At 64.1% G+C, this 18,422-nt stretch overlaps 2 protein-coding genes across 5 annotated transcripts in view; one reads left to right on the top strand and one right to left on the bottom strand.

The window, feature by feature from the left end:
• Nucleotides 1-3,004: 3,004 nt before the first annotated feature.
• TRAPPC2L (trafficking protein particle complex subunit 2L) lies at nt 3,005-6,995 on the bottom strand. Of its 3 annotated transcripts, none has more exons than XM_042917924.1 (5): nt 6,888-6,995; nt 5,258-5,430; nt 4,219-4,306; nt 4,001-4,080; nt 3,005-3,207 (listed from the first exon to the last, which is right to left on the bottom strand). In XM_042917924.1, the coding sequence occupies exons 1-5, from the start codon at nt 6,918-6,920 to the stop codon at nt 3,162-3,164; spliced, it is 420 nt and encodes a 139-aa protein (XP_042773858.1). In that variant the 5' UTR covers nt 6,921-6,995; the 3' UTR covers nt 3,005-3,161. The 3 variants fall into 3 exon arrangements, with proteins under 3 accessions (XP_042773858.1, XP_042773859.1, XP_042773860.1); XM_042917925.1 differs by having other exon boundaries at nt 5,258-5,407; nt 6,888-6,976; XM_042917926.1 differs by lacking the exon at nt 6,888-6,995 and having other exon boundaries at nt 4,219-4,450; nt 5,260-5,345.
• GALNS (galactosamine (N-acetyl)-6-sulfatase) overlaps nt 6,989-18,422 on the top strand; it is a 25,143-nt gene continuing 13,709 nt past the window's right edge. For both annotated transcript variants that reach the window (XM_042917922.1, XM_042917921.1), the window contains exons 1-8: nt 6,989-7,189; nt 11,481-11,604; nt 11,919-11,993; nt 12,872-12,974; nt 15,562-15,705; nt 16,606-16,672; nt 16,757-16,884; nt 17,205-17,344. In XM_042917922.1, coding sequence (XP_042773856.1) covers nt 7,049-7,189; nt 11,481-11,604; nt 11,919-11,993; nt 12,872-12,974; nt 15,562-15,705; nt 16,606-16,672; nt 16,757-16,884; nt 17,205-17,344 — 922 coding nt within the window. In that variant the 5' untranslated portion in view covers nt 6,989-7,048. The remainder of the gene's footprint in view (nt 7,190-11,480; nt 11,605-11,918; nt 11,994-12,871; nt 12,975-15,561; nt 15,706-16,605; nt 16,673-16,756; nt 16,885-17,204; nt 17,345-18,422) is intronic.

The raw sequence follows: 18,422 nt of genomic DNA, 5'->3' as shown, positions 1-18,422 counted from the left end.
CCCGGGCCGCTCGGGAGGGCGCCGCATGTTCTCTACCCCTTGCGGGGCTGGGAGAGCAAACACACTTGGTTCTGCCGCTGCCAAAGAACCCCTCCCTGGGCTTTTCTAAAGGGACTCGGCCCCCTTGCCGCGCTTGACCTATCAATCCCTTAAGCCAGGAACAGAGCTGCTGGGTGCCCGGCCCGCAGTTGGGGGCGGGGCAGGCCCCCTCTCGGCTCTCCACCCACATTTGTCTCTGGCTGCCTTAGGCCAGGTTCGCACTACCCCTGGGATCTGGGGTCAAATCTGACCCTTGAGTGGGGTGAATAATGTGCCCCTAAAAAAACATGTCCACATCCTAATTTCCAGAACCTATGAACGTGACCTCATTTGGAAAAAGGGTCATTGCAGGTGTGATAAAGTGAAAGCTGCCCACGTCATTCTAGATCACCTGGGTGGGCCCTCGGTCCAAGGAGCCACACACAGACCTGGTGTGGAGACAGCCGCAGAGGTTGGAGTGTGGTGCTGTACAAGCTGAGGAACCCCAGGAATCGCTGGTGGCCGTCAGAAGCTGGAGGCATGGGCCAGACCCTCCCTGAGAACCTCCGGGAGGAATCGGCCCTGATGACACCAGATCCGACTCTGGCCTCTGGAACTGGGAGGGGGTACATTTCTCTGTTCTCTACCCCACCCCCCCGGCCCCTCCCCCATGAGAAGGTAGGTAGGAGGGGCTGAATGTCAGGCCAGGGCCACACCGGCCCTGGAGTCTGTGCGGCCTGGGCCACTTGCGGTCAGGAGGCATGCCCCCCCCTCCCCCCCCCGGTGCCCTGGGCAGAGAAGTTTACGTAGCAAGGGCAGATGACACCAGCCCCCACCTGGTGGGCACCCAGGGGCCGTCCCTCTCCTCGGCCAGGGGCACCTGCCGCCGTCCTGACGCGCTCCATCATGCACGCGGCGGTCTTCTAGCCACAGCTGATCCCTTCCGTGTGGCCACTCTGAGGAGAGAGCGGGCCTCGGAGCCCCTCGTTTCCCATGGGTTTTAGGCCCAAGCAGACCATGGTGGAAGGAGGGCGGAGAGCACTCCTGTCGTGGCTGCGTAGGCGGCGAGGGCTCCAAGCAGTGAGCCACTGAGCAGACTCGCGTGGCTGTGCCCGGAGGACGCGGAGAGGCACAGGCGCCCTCTGCCCCCGTCTGGTCCGGGGCAGAACGAAGGACAGAGACAGATCACCTGAACGGTGGCTAAGGGCCAACTGGGAGCTGCACCTGATGGGGCCCAGCTCTAGGGCAGCGGGACAGGCAGGCAGGTGGCCCACAAGGAGGCCAGCCTCAAGGTACAGAGATGCAGAAAGACGGTATGAAACCACCCCGAGACCGTTCTATTGGCAGCACAAGGGCTAACACGATACTTCTGACCCTTGCTTTTCTCAGACTTCAAGTGGGGATGCTGCCTAACAACGTGCACAAAAACTCCTGAATGTAAAGTGGGTACAGGGGTTGGTCTGGCTGCACCTACGAATAAACTCAAATAGCAGCAGCTTCAACAAGATCGTTTATTTTCCTCTACGAAATGCTGACTATAAGTAATCCAGGGCCATGTCAATAAAGACCATGTTCCTTCTAGCTTTCTGCTCTCCATCCTGAGGAGATGCATCTTTTCTTCATGCTCTCAAGATGGCTGCCTTAGCTCCAGCCATCACGTCTGAGTTCCAGGCAGGAAGAAGGGAAAGGATGAAGGAAGCGTACTCCATCTGCTAGCTGAATCCCCCTTCAAAGTATCCTTCCTGCAAGTCCCTCCCGACACCACCCACTCACATCCCACAACTACCTGTCCTGGAATGCTACAGACAGTAGGAAATCTCTTCCGTCCGGTCAACTGTACCCAAGAACACTGGGGCTTGGTTCGTAAGGAGGCAAGCCAGCTACCTGCAGGCTCTACCACAGCCGCTACGCAGGCAGGAGCAACTACCTCCAAAAGCTCAGAGCCAACGGCTGCTTGTGGCTGCTTCTCCGGCCTCCTCCCCATCCCCTGGTTCCACCTGCAGCGGAAGGTGCTGGGCTGGCACTTGTGTTTTTAAGACACACCCGTTGACTTTTTTCCCTCTACTTCTGTAATTGGGAAAACGAGTCCCGCGTTCCTTAGAAGGGAAGGCTCACCTCCGGGTCCCATCCCGGTGCTAACGGCCTCCGCCATTCCCCAGGGGGTCCGGGTGGCCCTGCTCCTCGTCAGACCCCTTCTCCAGAGCGACTGAGGAGGGAGGGAGGGAGGGATCACGGCCGGCCCGGGGCACCCGGCTCGAAGCCAGGGCACTGACGACAGCACAGAGCAGACCGTGCGGTGGGCCTCAGACCCCGCGGGTCCTTGTTGCCAGATGACGAAGGGTGCCAGGGCCGGGGCCGCCTGATCCCGGATGGCAATGTCCCCTCGGTCACAGTCAACTAGTTAGGACTGCCATCCGGACTTGACAGAGCAGGCTTCTGGGGAAGCACGTGGCAGAAATCCGATCACATCGGTTGCTCCTCAAGCATACCCCCCCTCCCCCCGGCTTGCTCAGGGGCCTGCGGAGGCAGCAGGTGACCAGGGGCTCCGCCAACCGTTAGGGACCGCCACACGCTCCCCCAGGGGGAGGCTCACGGACTCGCTCACTCAGTGCTCAGAAAGCAGGCGGCAGTTGACGAGCTGAGAGCAGCTCCCTCCTGAGGCCAGGCACGAGTCCAGAAAGCCGAAGCCAGGGGAGGACGTGTGGGCTCTCCGGGAGCCCCTCTAGAGCTGGCCCTGGGCACAGGAGGCCTGCCCCCACAGACCACCCCACCCGGTCAGCCAGCGGAGGCCGGCCATGAGTCGCTCCCGTCTCCGCTGCCCCACAGCTGCAGCCCCCGCAGGGCCCCAAGGTCCGTGGGCTCCCTCACCCTGCTCTCCCCGCCCCTCGTCCCGGCTCCGGTCCCTGACCTCTGCGCCAGCCTCCAAAGTGCCGCGCTACACGCTCTTCCGTCCGAGCCTCTGCTGACACAAGGAAAACACCAAACGTGATCTCAGAAGACCTTTAGTCTCCACGCACCGTGCCCGAGGCCTTGCCCCCAGCAGCAGGGACGCTCAGGAACAGGCACGGGATAATAAACATCCATGTGGACGATGGCTTATGTACACAGTGCTTGTCTTCAAGCAACGGCCGCTGAGTTCTCGCTCAACACACTTGTATCATCATAGACGTCACCATGCTGTCAAAGGCCCTGCAAAGAAACATAGACCGATTCGGAGAAGCGGACCGGGCTCTGCACCCCCGGACCGGAGGAGTCCTCCAAAGTGCAGTGAACGCGGCCTCGAGGCCAGGCGATGAGAACCGAAGTCTCCCACCTCCTCCTGCCTCACGGCCCTGCCCTGGCTGGGGCTCCAGGAAGGGGTGCGGGGCTGCGGTGTGGGTTCACGGGGCCACGGTACAGCAAGGACGGCTAACGGCGGTCCCTGTCCCGCACAGCCCGGGAGACACAGTGTCGGGGCTGAGGGGAGGCACCACGGGAAGGGCCCGGCTTGGGTCTCTGCAGGGTCCTCTCGCCTGACGGCTCCGAGGAGCCCCCCAGGAACCGTGTCTAGGAACGCAGGGAATTCCCAGGGGCGGATCTGGAACGTGTGCATTGAATGCTTCTTTATAAAGCATCTCTGTGACGTGCTAATGTCCCATCTGCATCGACCTGAGACCTGTGTGGCTCATACCTGCGACCCAATCTCCTAACCGGCCCAGTTTGACATCGAAGACCAAGTCTTTGTGTGTGGGTTCCGCGCAGGTGCCCCAGGACTTACAGGGCATACGCGGGAAACCAAGAGGGCAGGGTGTGTGCCCTGGCCTGCTCCCCCATCCTCTTCTCACATGTCGGAATCCACGCGGGGATTACTGGAAAACCAGGTTCTGCTGCGTCAGAACCACTCCTCAGAGGAACGAGGCCCGTGGCTGAAATCGACCTTCCCTCCCGCACGTTCAGAATCGCAGCTTTTCGCAAGGCACGGTCCACACGGCAGTCAGCTCACCTGGACTGAATGCGGTCCCCAGGGTTGTAGAAAGGGTTGCACATCACATCTGTGTAGGAATTGTGCAGCTTCCGGAACATCTGAGAAGCAATCAGAGGGGTGTTAGTTCACGCGCACACGCCGCGGCTGCCGCAATTCTGGCTTCTCGGCGTTTGAACACAAAGCGAGACAGAGAAAACGCACGAGTCCAGGAACGTCCTGAGACGCCGCGCACTTACACTGCGGATCTCGTTGTCTCGCAGCGCCGTGTTGGAGGAGTCCACCACCATGACGAACTTCACCTTGGAGTTGGTCACGTAGCCGTATCTGCACGGCTGGTCAGGGAACACTCTTTCAATACAGAGACTCTGTGACGGCACGAAAAACGGCACCACCGTGGACGGCGTGTGAGCAGAGGGCCAGCTGTGCGCGTCCCTCGGCTCCGAAGCCACTTTGGCAAAATAGAACAACCTTGCATCAGGAAGGACCCTGGACCGGACCTGCCCCACAACACCGGGAAAGCACCACACGGACCATGCCGGGGGGACCGCACACTTCCCTGGGGCAGCTTCTGGTGTTTACAGGAGAAGGACAGGCAGCTAAGTCTTCTCCCGATGGGAGCTCCGGGGGGGCCCCCTGCCCACACCCTGGGGCACCTCAACTTCGTTCTCCATCACTTCCTGGCCCAGCAGCGCTAAGTGCCAGTGCAGAAGCCCAAGAACCAGGCAGACCCTGCCTAAGGCACCCTCACCGCGACGGGCCACTTCCCCTGGTGGGACGGTGGCTCCCGGGCAGATGTCATCGAGGGCAAGCTACAGCACTGCTCGTGGAACGACCTCTGAACTCCACGGATGTCATGCCGTTTGTCCCCAGGGACTGGTCGAAACTTTACGGTGACTCGTGGGGCTGGGCCTGGTGACAAGTCTAGAATTGCTGTCCTTGCTCAGGAGCACTGGCCCCACTGAGACGGCACGGGAGGCAGTCCTCACAGGCGCTAAGTAAGAGGGCTCCTGCTGCTTCTGCCAACCGGACAAAGGGCAGGTGCAGACTGCCACTCAGTTCCAGGGAATCCATGCCCAGCTCTTCCCACGTGACCCTCCTCATTAACGTAAAAAAGGGTGTGAAGTCCCAATTAGCCTCAAGCTGCCCTAATTCTCTGCTGGTTGAGAGCTCTCGCTTTCTTCAGTTACACCTGGAAGCCGGAGGCAGAATCTCTGGATGCGAAGCCCCGTAGGGAGACCGCCCACGGGACCAGCCCCCGCCAGGTGTGAAGGATACACCTTGTAGTCCTCTGTGGGGTACAGCAGGCCCAGGTAGAGCTCCCTCTGGTCCACCAAGGCCTTCCCCATCGCGGAGATCTTCTCATCCACCACGTCCAGGGACGTGTGTACCATGTAGTGGAACTTCAGCTCATTCTCTGTGGGGGCGCTGCGGATGTAAAGAGGGTAATTCTGCAAGAAAGGATGTCGGCAACTGAGGTGACGGGGGTCCGCCCCGTGTGCACAGACCACGAGGACACGGCCACGGAGCACACGGACGACAAGAACCAATGAGTCACAGGAACATACTCTCATTCTCTAAAACCCATCGCGCAACCCTCCGAGCTGCCGTGGGCACTGCCTTCGGGGAACCCAGGCTAATCTGAGGTTTCCCTGTTGCCTGCATGGGGCATCATCAGCGGGGGGCAGGGGCAGAAGAACTGGGTTTGAGCACAGCCCGACTACAAGCCCTGGCACCTGGAGAAGTCTCTGGCCTTCTGTGTGGGGCCCCGTCCTGGAGTGTGCTGTCCTCCCAGCCCACAATACTAGCTGTTTCCCGATTCGTCCTCACTGCTACCGCTCCACCCGGGCAGAGGCACTCAGGTGCCCTCTCGCTAAACGCTGTCGAGGCTCAGCTCAAACCTTCCTTCACCTCTGCACGACCAATTCTTACCATTCCAACCCCAGGGGTTAATCGGATCTTCCACGGGCTCCCACATGCCACAATTCACGGATTCTGTCCTGCTCTTGGTGCCGCACAGATATAATAAACACAATGCTCTCTCTACCCTAACGGGACTAACTAACATCTAGCGAGAAACAGTCAACAAACCCACCAACAAATAACACGCTATGTGCTAAGACAAGGCCGCCCTTGAAAAGCTTCCCTAAGGATCACCTCCTAAGCCTGGTCTTCTGGAAACACAGAAGAATACAATATAAAACCACGTGGACGGCCGTTCAGCCGTCTGAGGATTCAGAAACAGCCTTCTGGAGGAAAGGAGATCTAAGGTGACCAATGTACGAAGATAGCAATGGGAAAGAGGGAGGAGCGTTCCAAGCGCAAAGGCCCAGAGGTGAGAAAGCTGCAGGTAATTCCGTTGGGTCGGAGTGGTTCGGGGAGAGGGGCATGAGGCGACTAAATTATTCTGACGTTCTCCGAAGGCAACAAGCCGCCACTGGCGAGATTTCCGGCAGGGCGTGACACGGTCCGGTTAGCTTTAAAACAGCACCGTGGCTGCAGTGTGGAGAGAAGGCTGCTGGCGGGCGGGCGGGCGGGCGAAGATGCGGCCGAGCGCGAGCGCCCCGCGCAGCAGGATGTGCAGGATGGGCAGCTAGGCTCGGGAGCGAGAGTCAACGGAGCCCGCGGACTGACGGGCGGACGGAAGCGGGGGTCCGGGGCCGTGCCCGCCCCGGGGCTGACACTCCAGCCGCTGCGGACGCGGGTCTCGGCGGCACCTGTCCCCGCACCGCCCCCACCACACCGGGGCGCGGCGAAGCCCCCCAGGCCCGTGCTCGCGGAGCCCTCTGGGCAGGGAGGGGGCGAGGGCGGGGCCCGGACAGGGGTCCCGCAGCCGCGTCCCCGCAGGCAGCCTCTCGGCGGGCGCCCGCCCGGGGCAGGAGCGGGACAGGCCCGCCCGCATACGCACCTCCTTGGCGATCACCGCCACGCACACCGCCATCTTGGAGGCCCGGTCGGGCGTGTCACGTGACCCGGCCGCCAGTCACGCGCTCTCCCTGGCCCCGCCCCGCCGCCCGGCCGGAAAAGCTGCCCGCGCGCCGGTCGGTTCCTGCCGCTGGCCGGGGCTCGATGGCGCCGGGCGCGGTTGCTATGGCGTCGGTTGCCGCGGCGACGACCTGGCGGCTGGTGCTGCTGCTGCTGAGCATCGCGGGGCTCGGGGCCGCGGACGGCCGGCGGCCCCCCAACATCCTGCTCCTGCTTATGGACGACGTGAGTGCACCCGCCGATCAGGCTCCGGGGGAGGACCCGGAGTGGGAGGGGCCGTGGGGGAGTGGGGGGAGGGCCGTGGTGGCGAGAGAGCGTGCGAGTGTCGTGGGGGAGGTGATGGGGGGGCCATGAAGGAGAGAAGGGCCGTGGGGGAAAGGCCCGTGGGCTGGGGAGGGCCATAGGTGGGGGAGGGCGAGGGGGAGTGTGTGTGGGGGGGGGGGGAGGACCGTGGGGGGAGGGCCATAGGTGGGGGAGGCCGAGGGGGAGTGTGGAGGGAAGGGCCGTCGGGGGGAAGACTATGGCTAGGCCGAGGGAGGGGGGGGGGGGGGAGGGCCGTGGGGGAGGTGGGAGGGGTCTGGGGAGAGGTCGTAGAGGTGGGAAGGGCCAAGGGCCCTTGAGGGGAGGACCGTAGGTGGGGCAGACAATGGGTGGGGAAGGTGGGCGGGGGGCTGTGGGGGAGGAGGTAGCTGCCCCAGGGCAGGAGGTGGGGCTATAGGTGAGGCTGTAGGTGGGGGAGGCCCTGTGGCACCCACCGGGGTGGGATTAGAACCTGGTCCTGTCATCCGTGGTCTTACTGCAGTAAAGCCGAATTGAAGTGGCCAAGTCCAGGCCGGCCAGGGGACGACTTCTTTTCCGCCCTCCCGCTCTGGAAGGACAGAGGGGCAGCCCAGACCGGCTCTCAGCACCCCCCTCACATCCTGCTGCCATCTCCCCCTCCCCCAGCGCCTCGGGTGTCGGGGGCAGGGAAGGGGTGTAGAGCTGACCCGGCCCCCTGTCCTGAGAGTCACTTTCTCTGTGTTTGGCCTGCCGGGTGTGCCCTGCCTGGGGCCGCTCCCGGCTTGCAGACACTTGTGGCCGCAGGTCAGGCGTTTGTGGGTTTGAGAGCTCGAGAGCGGAGGATGTTAGCTGCCGGGTGTGTGTGCGGCCCCAGGGGCGTGGTCACACGGGCCACTCTGGGGGGCCGGCCCTGCAGGGGTTCGCAGGATTTTTGGCAGCAGGCTGAGCTGTCGGTGCGTCCCCTTGTGACTTTGTCACCTTGCTCTATCTGCAGAAGCTGGGAGTGGAGACTCTGAACTTAGAGTGGGTTGTCAGGGAAAAGCGGGAGCACAGAGGGCAGGCCCAGGGTGCTCGACAGCGCTCAGGCCCCGTCCCTCTTGTGACTCGCGCTCCTCAAACCCTCGGAAGGACTCCGCTTCGGTGTGAGTCGGCCGGCAGCTGCGGCCCTTGGAGAGCTTCAGGACGGCCGCGGAGAGGCCGAGGCCAGGCTGGTGTGGGGAGCGTTCAGCCTGGCCCTGACCTCCAGGGAAGGCCAGGGGGTGGAGTTTGAGTTCCATCCCTGACGACAGTGACTTAATCGGTCACGGCCTGTAGCGAACCCTCCGCGAAAACCCCGAGCAGTGGCAGCTGAGGGGTTCCAGGCTGGTACCTCCATGGAGGTGCCGGGAGGGTGGCCTGACCAGGGGGCAGGCAGGCTTCTGCCCACCCAGGCTCCCCTTGGGCTGTTCCGTCCATCCCATCTGGTGTTCCTGAGTCACACCCTTTAGGACAAACTGGTCTCGGGAAATACGACGCGTTCCTGGGCTCTGTGAGACGTGGCAGCCAGTCCTTGGGTTCCGTCAGAAGTACAGAGGCCTGGAACACGCAGCTGGTGTCTGCGGTGGGGCCAGCCTGTGGCACTGAGCCCCTGACCCGTGGGGTCTGATGCCAGCTCCTGGGAGGTGGGGCAGGACTGGGTGGTTGGCACCCGGGAGCTGAAGAAGCAGTTGGTGTGGAGAACTCCCAGAGTTAGTGTCAGAAGTGTTTCGAGTAGGGGCGCCCGGGGGGCTCAGTCGGTTGAGTGTCCAGCTGGTGGTTTCGGCTCAGGTCATGATCTCACAGTTCGTGAGTTTGAGCCCCGCGTCGGGCTCTGTGCTGACAGTGCAGAGCCTGCTTGGGATTCTCTCTCTGCCCCTCCCGTGTGCGTGCGTGCACCCTCTCTCTCTTTCTCTCAAAGTAAATAAAATTGAAAAATAAAGTTGTTCGAGTAAAAATTGGAGTTTCCCCAAAAGGCAGACAGAGACCCTCACGGGACCTTTGGACCAGGGCCACGGGCCTCACGCAGCTGCCGGGAAACATTCAGGTTTCAGAGATTTAGCTCAAGAAAATGAGCGTAAAATCTCTCAAAACTTTTCCCTATTAAAATCGTGATTTCTTTTTATTAAAAAAAAAAAAAAAAATAAGAGTTCTTCAGCAGTCCTGAAGAAAGATCCCAGACGCTTCTGTGGTTCTGCCCTCCGGGGACACTGAACGTGCTGGTCTTTAGTGTGTGAACTTGCTCAGGGGACAGCTGCTCCCGAAGCAGGTTGTGGCCTCTCGGGAGACCCCGTCCCGATGGCTGTGACGGAAACTCCGCTTCCTGGGGAACAACAAGTCTTGCACACGCGCCCTCTGTGTCTCCCTGCGTGTGCCAGCCGCTCAGAGCCGGGCCCCCCGGAGGCTGGTGTGAGCAGGCCCCTTAGGCTGGCCACACTCTCCTGAAGGCTCACCCTTTCGGATTCCTGCCCTCCCCTTCTGTCCCCGGGCAGTACCCGCTCTCCTCGCCAGCGCCCGTAGCATTTTATGTCGTAGTGTTTTGAAATGATCGTGTTTTGGGGACGCTGGGTCGAAATCCATTAACTTCTGTTTCGTTCTGCCTTTTCGAGGGGCTGCTGGAGGGCCCAGATGTGCACGGGTGACTGTGTTTTGTCGAAAGCGTGGCTTCAGGCCCAAGAGGTCCCAAGTGGTGGTGCGTGACCGGCACCGCGGTGCTTTGGCTTGAGGGGACTACGTGGGGAGCCCCCCACCCCCCGGACACCCGCCGTGGGGCAACAGGAAACCGTCACAGCCGGCCGGGAGGGTCAGGACTGGGCCTCTCTCGTGCAGGTTCCTCCTTGTGGCCTTGGGGTTGCTTGGCAGCCAGAAGTCCTCCAGACTTCTGGGCGGCCAACATTGGTTACTTGGGACCTGCTGATGATAATGACACGACACGCACTCGGAGTGACTCAGGCGAGGATAGCAGTTCTGGCTCTCCCAACCGGATAGGCCCAGCCGCTGTGGCTTCAGGCCAGCAGGATCCAGAAGCACGCCCCCACCCCGCCCCCAGCCGTGTCTCCAGGCCCGGTTGCAGGGTGCGCTGCCTTGATGGCTCAGGTGGCTTGCCTGGGTCAGCCTCGCTGGGGAGGCCCCGTGCAGGGAGCGGGATGGGGGCAGGCGTGACGGGGCCTCCTCGGCTCTCCCGGGTGGCACCCGGCAAGGGCCAGGACCACGGACGGACGTCTGTGTCGGTGTCCCTCAGTGTGTGCCTGAAAGCGGGCAGGTCCCGGGCGGGCGCGCACCCCCAGGGGTTTAGAAGATGTTGGGAACGACCGCAGGGTCGGAGAGATCGAGCCCCGCGTCGGGCTCCATGCTAACATCGTGGAGCCTGCTTGGGAGCCTCTCTCTCCCCGTCGCTGTTCCTCCCCCAGTAGTGCCCATGTTTATGTGCACGCACTTTCTCTTTCTGTCTAAGTAAGTAAATAAATAAAAAGAGTTGTCTTTTCTGTCCGAGTCCTGGAGGCCAGAGGGAAATTGGGGTGGCAGCAGGACTGGCTCCCCCGAGCCTCGGGAGGAGCCTCTCCTGCCTGTCCTCCGGCTCCGGTGGCCCCTGGCCTTCCCGGCTTGTGGCCTCGGCCCTCAGCCTCTCTCCTCCCACGGCTTCCCCGTGTCTGCATCTCCTGTCTGGACAGGAGTCGTTGAGTTTGGGGCCCGTCTCCCCCCCCAGCGATTCCACATCTTAGCGGACGACACCCGCGTTTCCAAATAGGAGGCGTGCGCGGGGTCCGAGTGGACCTGACGTTCGACCCGGGACCGCGTGGATGGGCCGCGTTCCGTACGTGCACCCGGCACGTGACAGGCTCTGGGGCCGTCGTGAATCGCGCCGCCGTGGACGTTCGCGTCATTCGTGTGGTTGCGTGTGGCGCCAGCTGGCCGTTCCCCGGGTAGACCCGGGAGTGGAACCGCGCGGGCGTGGGGCCACGCCGTGGCGAGCTTGGTGGGGAGCCTGGCCGCTTCTTCCTCGGCCTGGCTTTGCGCAGCAGGCTCGGGGGCTCTCGCTTCTCGCTGCGCCTACATGTGTGTTTTGAGCTGCCGGCCCCGCGAGCGGGAGGCCGCCGGGCGCTGGGGTGTGGTCGGTGAGCTCTGCGGCTGTGGGGCGCGGCGACGGCAGCTCCGGCTTTCCCGTCGCGACTCCCCCGAGACGGAAGGAGGTGGTTCCACCTCTCCGTGCCCTCTCCTGCAGATGGGGTGGGGCGACCTGGGCGTGAACGGAGAACCTTCCAGAGAGACCCCAAATTTGGACCGGATGGCCGCAGAGGGGACGCTCTTCCCAAACTTCTACTCAGCCAACCCGCTGTGCTCGCCGTGTAAGTCGGGGCTGGGCCGCGGGCACGAGGCGGGGGCGGGCACCCGGGCGGCCCTGGCTCCGCCGCTCCTGCCTTTCTTCCGAGCGGAGCGCCACAAGGGCTGGCAGGCGGGTGCGGCCTTTCCCCCTGGGGCCCGGGCCCCGTGCCGTCATGGGGTTGGGAGGCAGAAGCCGCCCGTGGCCTCCTGGGACGGCCGCTCGGGCTGCAGAGACGGCCTAACGTGCGGCCCCGGGAGGAGCAGGAGGGCCGGAGGGGCCGGCCGTGGGGCTCGCGTGGGACCCGGGCTCGCCACGGTTTCTGTTCTCCCCGCGCAGCCAGGGCGGCTCTGCTCACCGGACGCCTGCCCATCCGCAGCGGCTTCTACACCACCAACGGGCGGGCCAGAAACGGTACGCTACCCACCGACGGCATCTGCGGGCGCGGGGGGCCCGGGGAGGAGGGCCGGGGCTGGTCACCGTGGTCACGTGTGACCTTGCGTCTGCGGAGTGGTGCCCGTCACCTGGGCTGGGAGGTGCCGTTCGGGTTGTATGTAGCACGTCGTTTGAAACAGACCGTTGTGGTGCTTCCGCTCAGGATAGTGCGTTTTGGGGGCGCCTGGGGGACTCAGGCGGTTGAGCGTCCGACTTCGGCTCAGGTCACGGTCTCACAGTCCGTGAGTTCGAGCCCCACGTCGCGCTCTGTGCCGACAGGTCGGAGCCCGGAGCCTGCTTGGGATTGTGTGTCTCCCCCTCTCTCTGCCCCTGCACCGCTCACACGTGCACGCTCTCCTTTTCTCTCTCTCTCAAAAATAAACAGTAGCAAGAGAAATTTAAGACTGCATTGTTTTTGAGTTTACCTATTCATTCTGAGAGAGAGGGGGCGCACGCACGTGCAAGCGGGGGAGGGGCAGAGAGGGAGACTCCCAAGCCGGCTCCGTGCTGTCAGCGCAGAGCCCAGCACAGGGCTTGAACCCCCAAACTGTGAGATCGTGACCTGAGCCGAAACCAAAAGTCGGACACTTAACCGACTTGAGCCCCCCAGGCGCCCCCAAAACCGTGCGTTTGAAGAGGAAGGTGGGGGGTAGTGGGCGACGGTGTTCTCAGGGTCTCGGTGGAGGGCCCGCCGGTCTCTTTCCGGCTGCAGCTGTGACGAGGACGGCCGGGCCCAGCACCCCTCCCTGCTCCTCGTACCCGGGCGACTTGGACGGTCGTGCTGCGGGGATCTCGGGGGGCCCTGGGGAAACAGGGGCATAGAGAGCCCGGGGAGCACACGCCGTATTGCCCTGCAGCCTACACGCCCCAGGAGATCGTGGGCGGCATCCCGGACGACGAGCTCCTCCTGCCCGAGCTGCTGAAGGGGGCCGGCTACGTCAGCAAGATTGTGGGCAAGTGGTGAGTCCTGACCCTGCTCTGGAGCGTGCCCCACGCCAGGGATGCTGGCGAGACGCTTCCGGGAGGCGGGTCCTCGGGTGGGAGCGGGAGTCCGCTGTCCCGCTCCCACGTCACCTTCCCGGCCGCACACCCTGCCCCCTGCTCGTCTCCCCGGGGTGCCTGTCAGTGCGGCTCGTCCGGCACGGGTGACACCATGTCGGCAAGCACAGGTGCTCTGTGTGTGGGTGGTGTGAAGAGGCAGCGGGAGGTGACGGGCAGCCCCTCGGTGTGGGACCGCCGGGACCCGGCGATGGGACCCTGGAGGCTCGCGTTGCTGTGCGTGTTCGTGCCAGAAGCAGGTTAAACGGCTTCTCACTGCCCGGGGTCCCTGGGTGCGCAGCCCTGGAGGGTAGGTGTGGAGGCCAGGTGTTCTCTCCTTCCTTTCCCGAGTTCCGGGGCTCTTGGGAAAGAGCAAGCCCGCTTCCTACCGGGAGCCTCTCCGGTTTTCCAGCCCTCGTGGCCCCCCCGCTGCACCAGGGCCCCTCTGGCACTTGCTGGCACTGCTCTGCCCGGGACGGGCGCCTCGTCTGTGCCCCTTGGGGGGGGGGGGGTTGCCGGGTGCAAAACACGGTGGTCACGTCGACGGGGGGTCCACGGAAACCGGAAGAGTAAGGGTCGGAAACGCAGGAGCTCCAGAAGCTGCCTAAGGAACGCGTTCTCGCTCCCGAGTCCAACCGGGAGCAGAGCTCCCAGCAGGTGGCGGTGGCGGGGCAGAGCCGGTGGGGCCCCCGTCGCCCGCACGGCCCCTGGTGGTGCCGGGGAGACTGGCAGAGGGCGGGAGCGAGGCCTGCGGGACCGAGTCTGGGCGGCGCCCAGCCCGGCAGCTCTACCCCGCGTCCCGCAGGCCTCCCGGGCGGGGGCCCGTCACAGGGCCACACTGGGTATTGGCGGCCGTGGCCGGACTTCCCTGACCTTCCTCCCGGCGCCCCTCGTCCAAATTCCTCGGCTTGACCAAGTGCCGGGGTGGGTGCGGCCAGGACTCGAGCGAGAGGCTGCTTGGGCCGCCCTGGGCCCAGGGGGCCGCGAGCGCTGCCACCGCAGGCTGAGCGTGGTCGCCGGACGGCTCCGCGTGGACAGGACCTCGGGCGGGTGTTGCCGTCAGGCAGAGGCCGCGCGAGCCGGCGCAGGCGGGCAGGCAGGGGTGCCGCGGGCGGCCGCTGTGGCCTGCTCCCCGCTGGGGCTGGAGGGCGCTGTTAAGTAACGGGGCGCTGTAGCGGTGCGCCCCGGGAGGACGGGAGGCGCCGGGAGGGAGCGCGGAGCCTGCGCTTAGGTTTCTGCCAACAGAGAGGTCCCGGCAGAGAGGCGTGAGGTCGGCGCCCGCCGTGTGGCGTTCCGGAGGCAGAGTGTTCTAGAGCTAGCCATGGGAGCCGGGCCCCGAGACCCACGTTTCCTGGCATCTTCTTAGACTCCGTTGCCGGGCACCTCGGCTCTGGCCCTGTGTGGCTGCCCTCCCCCAGCGCACCGCACCCTCCTCAAGCGGGTGACCGAGCCGTGTAGCGAGCTCACCGTGCCCTGGGATCCGCACGAGCCACCGCGGCCCTTCGGGGCAGGGGGAGGGCTCCCCGGGGGCAGCAGAGGAAGGACCCTCTGTTGCAGGGACGCTGTGCGCGAGCTCGCGTGGTCACGAGAGCATATGTGACCCCCTTCCCCGGTGGGGTCGCCTTGCTCCCCAAGAGCACGTGGCCAGGGTGCACCACACGCGTCTAGCCGTGCTCAGGCACTGCCGGCCCCTCCGATGGGCACCTCCCGTTGGCAGGAGAGCCTGACATTCGGTGCCCCAAGAGGGAGGGTTGTCAGGGATGAGCGTGTGGGGCGGGGTCGCCTCCTCCTGATGCCTACAGTCCAGAGCCTGGTCCGGGGAGAAACTCGGCCGTTGTCCCCCTGTGGGCACACCCACCCGCGTTTGGGGCCAGGGCGCTGGCTCAGTGAGCAGCCCCGGCGGGTCCTGGCCCTGCCCCAGTGTGTGATGAGGTCAGGTCCCGGCAGTCAGTTCACCCAGGGCCTGCCGGGCCATCTTTGGGGGCGTGATTGTCGGTAACCGGGAGAAGAGGCTCTCGATCGATGACCGTGTCCCGAGAGGTTGGTAATTACTGGGACACTGCCTTCCTCACACGCTCGGGGAGGCTGAACCTACAGACCTGTCCCGACAAGTAGGAAAAGGCTGGAAGAAGCTGGAGTGTGGAGGCGGGGCTGCGGTTGGAGTTCTGGGTGGTTCCGGGTGGGCGTGAGGTGTCCCACCCTGCGTCTTCCCAGAGCCCTTCCTGGCATCCTGGAGCCACGCGCGGGCACGCTGCTGTGCCTGGCGCCCTCTGTGGCCAGCGCCTTCTGCCGTTGCCTGTTGTGGGGGGTGGGCCTGGCGCCCTCCTGGAGGAAGAGGTCCTGGTGTGTCTGGGGCTTAGCGCAGAGCCCCCGTGGGCTCCCAGTGGGCACGGGAGCCACACCTGTTTCCCGAAACGTCCCGTGAAGGCAAGGAGTTGTCGTCTGTGGTCAGAACTCTGGGGCACCGCTGCGCAGGGGTCCCTGAAGCGTCCTGGGTTCCTGTTTCTAGGCATCTGGGCCACAGGCCTCAGTTCCACCCCCTGAAGCACGGATTCGATGAATGGTTTGGATCCCCCAACTGTCACTTTGGACCTTATGACAACAGGGCCAGGCCCAACATCCCTGTGTACAGGGACTGGGAGATGGTCGGCAGGTAACGGGTCCCTCCCCCCCGACCCCGAGGACGGTGGCGCCCGGCCCCTGCCCGCCCCCCATGCTGCCGTGGGGGCAGGACGGAGGTTCTGGGACCACCCGCTTGCCAGCGTGCCCGGGCTCTGCTCTGTCAGCTGGCGGTTCTGCCCGGGGCTGAGGGACTCGGGGCCTGGGGTTGCTGCCCGAGCCACACCTGCAGGGGCTTAACCCGGAAAAGGTTAGAACCGTGACGGCGACCAGAGCGCCTCCCCCCGAGCAGGTGCGTCCGCCCCGCAGCCGCATCGGTGTCCGAGGCTTGGTTCGAGCCCGTCGGCCGTGCTGTCTGCCTGCCCCGGATTGGCCCGCGGCCGCGTGCCGGGGCACCATGGGGCTCGGCCCTTCCCTGAGAGCCTGCCGGGGGCGCTCTGCTCCAGGAACCCCTGCTCTGGCCTGTCAGGCCCTGGTCTGTCTTGGGTTTCACGTGGCTTCATTTTCCTTCCTTTTTCATTCTGTCGTGTTTTGGGTGGAAATTCTCGTTGCGTATCGTGGGCCAGAAAGCTAGGTCACGTCCTTGCCCCTGTAGTGGCCGTGTATCGAGACAGTCGCGTGGCTCAGAGCGCACAGCTCGGCGGTTTCCGGCACGTCCTTGGTGCCGTGCAGACACGGCCCCCGTGAGCTGTCAGCAGCCCCGGGTGACCATTGACCCTCCTTTGCTGTCCTCTCCCCCTCCGACCTTCTCTCAGATGGGGGCCGCCGGGAGCCTCGTCCTCGAGCCACCGTGGCCTCAGGAGCAGTGCCAGAATCCGGTCTCGTTTGACGCATCTTTGTTTTGAATGAGGCCCGTGACCGCCTGTGGGGTCGTGGAGGAGGAGGCTTCCCTGGGCTGAAGTCTGGTTCTCGTCTGGGTCTGTGTCCTTGTCAGATACTATGAGGAGTTTCCAATTGACGTGAAGACCGGAGAAGCCAACCTCACCCAGCTGTACTTGCAGGTAATAGGAGCCCGGGCTGGGCAGGCTCCGGGGTGGGGGGCGGGCAGGCCTCCAGGGCACAGGAAGGTGGTGTGTTTTCCTCAGGAAGCCCTGGATTTCATTAAGAGGCAGCAGGCAGCTCAGCGCCCCTTCTTTCTCTACTGGGCCATCGACGCCACTCACGCGCCTGTGTATGCTTCTAGGCCTTTCTTGGGCACCAGCCAGCGAGGGCGGTGAGTCCTTGGTCATAGAGACACAGACCCCCCCCGCTGGAGGGTTCGTCTGTGCTTGATTACCTCCAGGGACGGGGCACTCGGTACCGTTGCGTCTTTAATTAGCGTTCACAGAGACTGAAGCCCTGTGCTTCTTTGACGCTGTCCCTCGGCCCGGGTTTCGTGGAAGGAGGGTTGCAGTGGTCTGGTTGGCTCTGTCCTGGGGTGCCTCTGAGATCTGGAGTTCTCCTCCCCCTTTTCTCTGAATTCAGCCAGTCTGTTGTGTTGTCCGTCCCGGAAGTCAGGGCCTCGCTGCTTGCTGATGCCCTCTTTCCCCGTAGGTACGGGGATGCTGTCCGGGAGATCGACGACAGTGTCGGGAAAATCCTGGGGCTTCTCCAGAACCTGAGGATCGCGGAAAACACGTTTGTCTTCTTCACATCTGACAACGGTGCCGCTCTCGTTTCTTCTCCTAAACAAGGTCAGTGTTCTCACACCGTCTCCCCCACGGCATGTCTGAGACTCTGTCAGGGACCCCTCCTGGGGGCCCTCGTCCAGTGGGAACCGACGGGACAAGGCCCGAGAGCCACACTTGGCCTGGGCCTAGTCACACAGGAGACCGGCAGGGGCCACCCGCCACGTCTCACGGCGCCCCCTCCGCCCCTGAAAGCCTGGGGCATCTCCAGGCCTCAGGGGAGGAGGTGGTGTCTAGGAGGGCAGGGGTGAGCCCCCTGCCCCGGAGTGCTGGCTTGGCTCCGTGAGGGGGCCTCCTCAGGGCTGTGGCCCCTGGGGCTGCTCAGCGAGCTCTCGGGCTGCTCCGTCTCGTAGAGCAAGGATGTTCCACCCTGGTGTCCTGTAAGGGTCTCCGCCCCCCCCCCCCCCCCCCCCCCATCGTGCCACGTCTCTTCGTCCCATTTTCCTTTAAAACACCGGAGCCTCAGCAGGGCCCTGAGTCACTCAGGGGGCTCTGGAAGGAAGGCTGCAGGGATCGGGAAGCCCTCCGGGGACAGGCCTGGGTGGGGAGGTGCTGAGGGACCCTGTAGCTGGTGTCCGTGGGGCAGACAGGTGCAGGCTGAGAAGGAATCGTGTTTCGGTGACGGCAGCGGTTGAGGGTCCGGCCTGGCTGGTCTGGGGCCCCAGGCGGGCCACGTGGTGCCATCCATGGCCCCTGGAGGGGCTCCATCCTTGGGCAGGCTCCCCTCGTACAGCTGATGGTCCCAGAGGTGGGGGCGGGGTGCCAGCCCCCACCCGGCTCGGCATCCCGGAGAGCCTCCCTGCCGGCCGCCCTCGCTGTGACCAGCAGCCTCCCGGGCCCGTCTTTGTGCCCGAATTACGGAATGGGTCACGTGCGTATTTATACGAGCGCAAATCTTTGTACTCCTCGCACAGCTCGAGGAGCAGGACTGGGTGAGCCGTGGACCCTCGTGGGCACTCTGAGCCCCGTGAGCCCCCCAGACACAGCACATCCCGTCTTCCTCGCCGTCCCGGGATCTGCACGCCTGTGCACGCAGTGCCTGCATTCCCTCCACAGCTGCTCTCCCCAGACCTGCCCTCACCAA

Source organism: Panthera leo, chromosome E2 (genome assembly GCF_018350215.1).
Source record: "Panthera leo isolate Ple1 chromosome E2, P.leo_Ple1_pat1.1, whole genome shotgun sequence".
NCBI classification, from domain to species: Eukaryota; Metazoa; Chordata; class Mammalia; order Carnivora; family Felidae; genus Panthera; species Panthera leo.
This window is presented reverse-complemented; position numbering and strand designations above follow the sequence as displayed.

Bases quoted from the DNA above. Each gene is read 5' to 3' on its own strand.
- TRAPPC2L (XM_042917926.1), bottom strand. From the start codon at position 5,345: ATGAGAAGATCTCCGCGATGGGGAAGGCCTTGGTGGACCAGAGGGAGC. The intron at 4,451-5,259 runs GTGTATCCTTCA...TCCTGATGCAAG, and splicing joins ACCCCACAGAGGACTACAAG to GTTGTTCTATTTTGCCAAAG. The intron at 3,208-4,000 runs GTGAGCTGACTG...GTTTCTTTGCAG, and splicing joins GGGGACCGCATTCAGTCCAG to GGCCTTTGACAGCATGGTGA.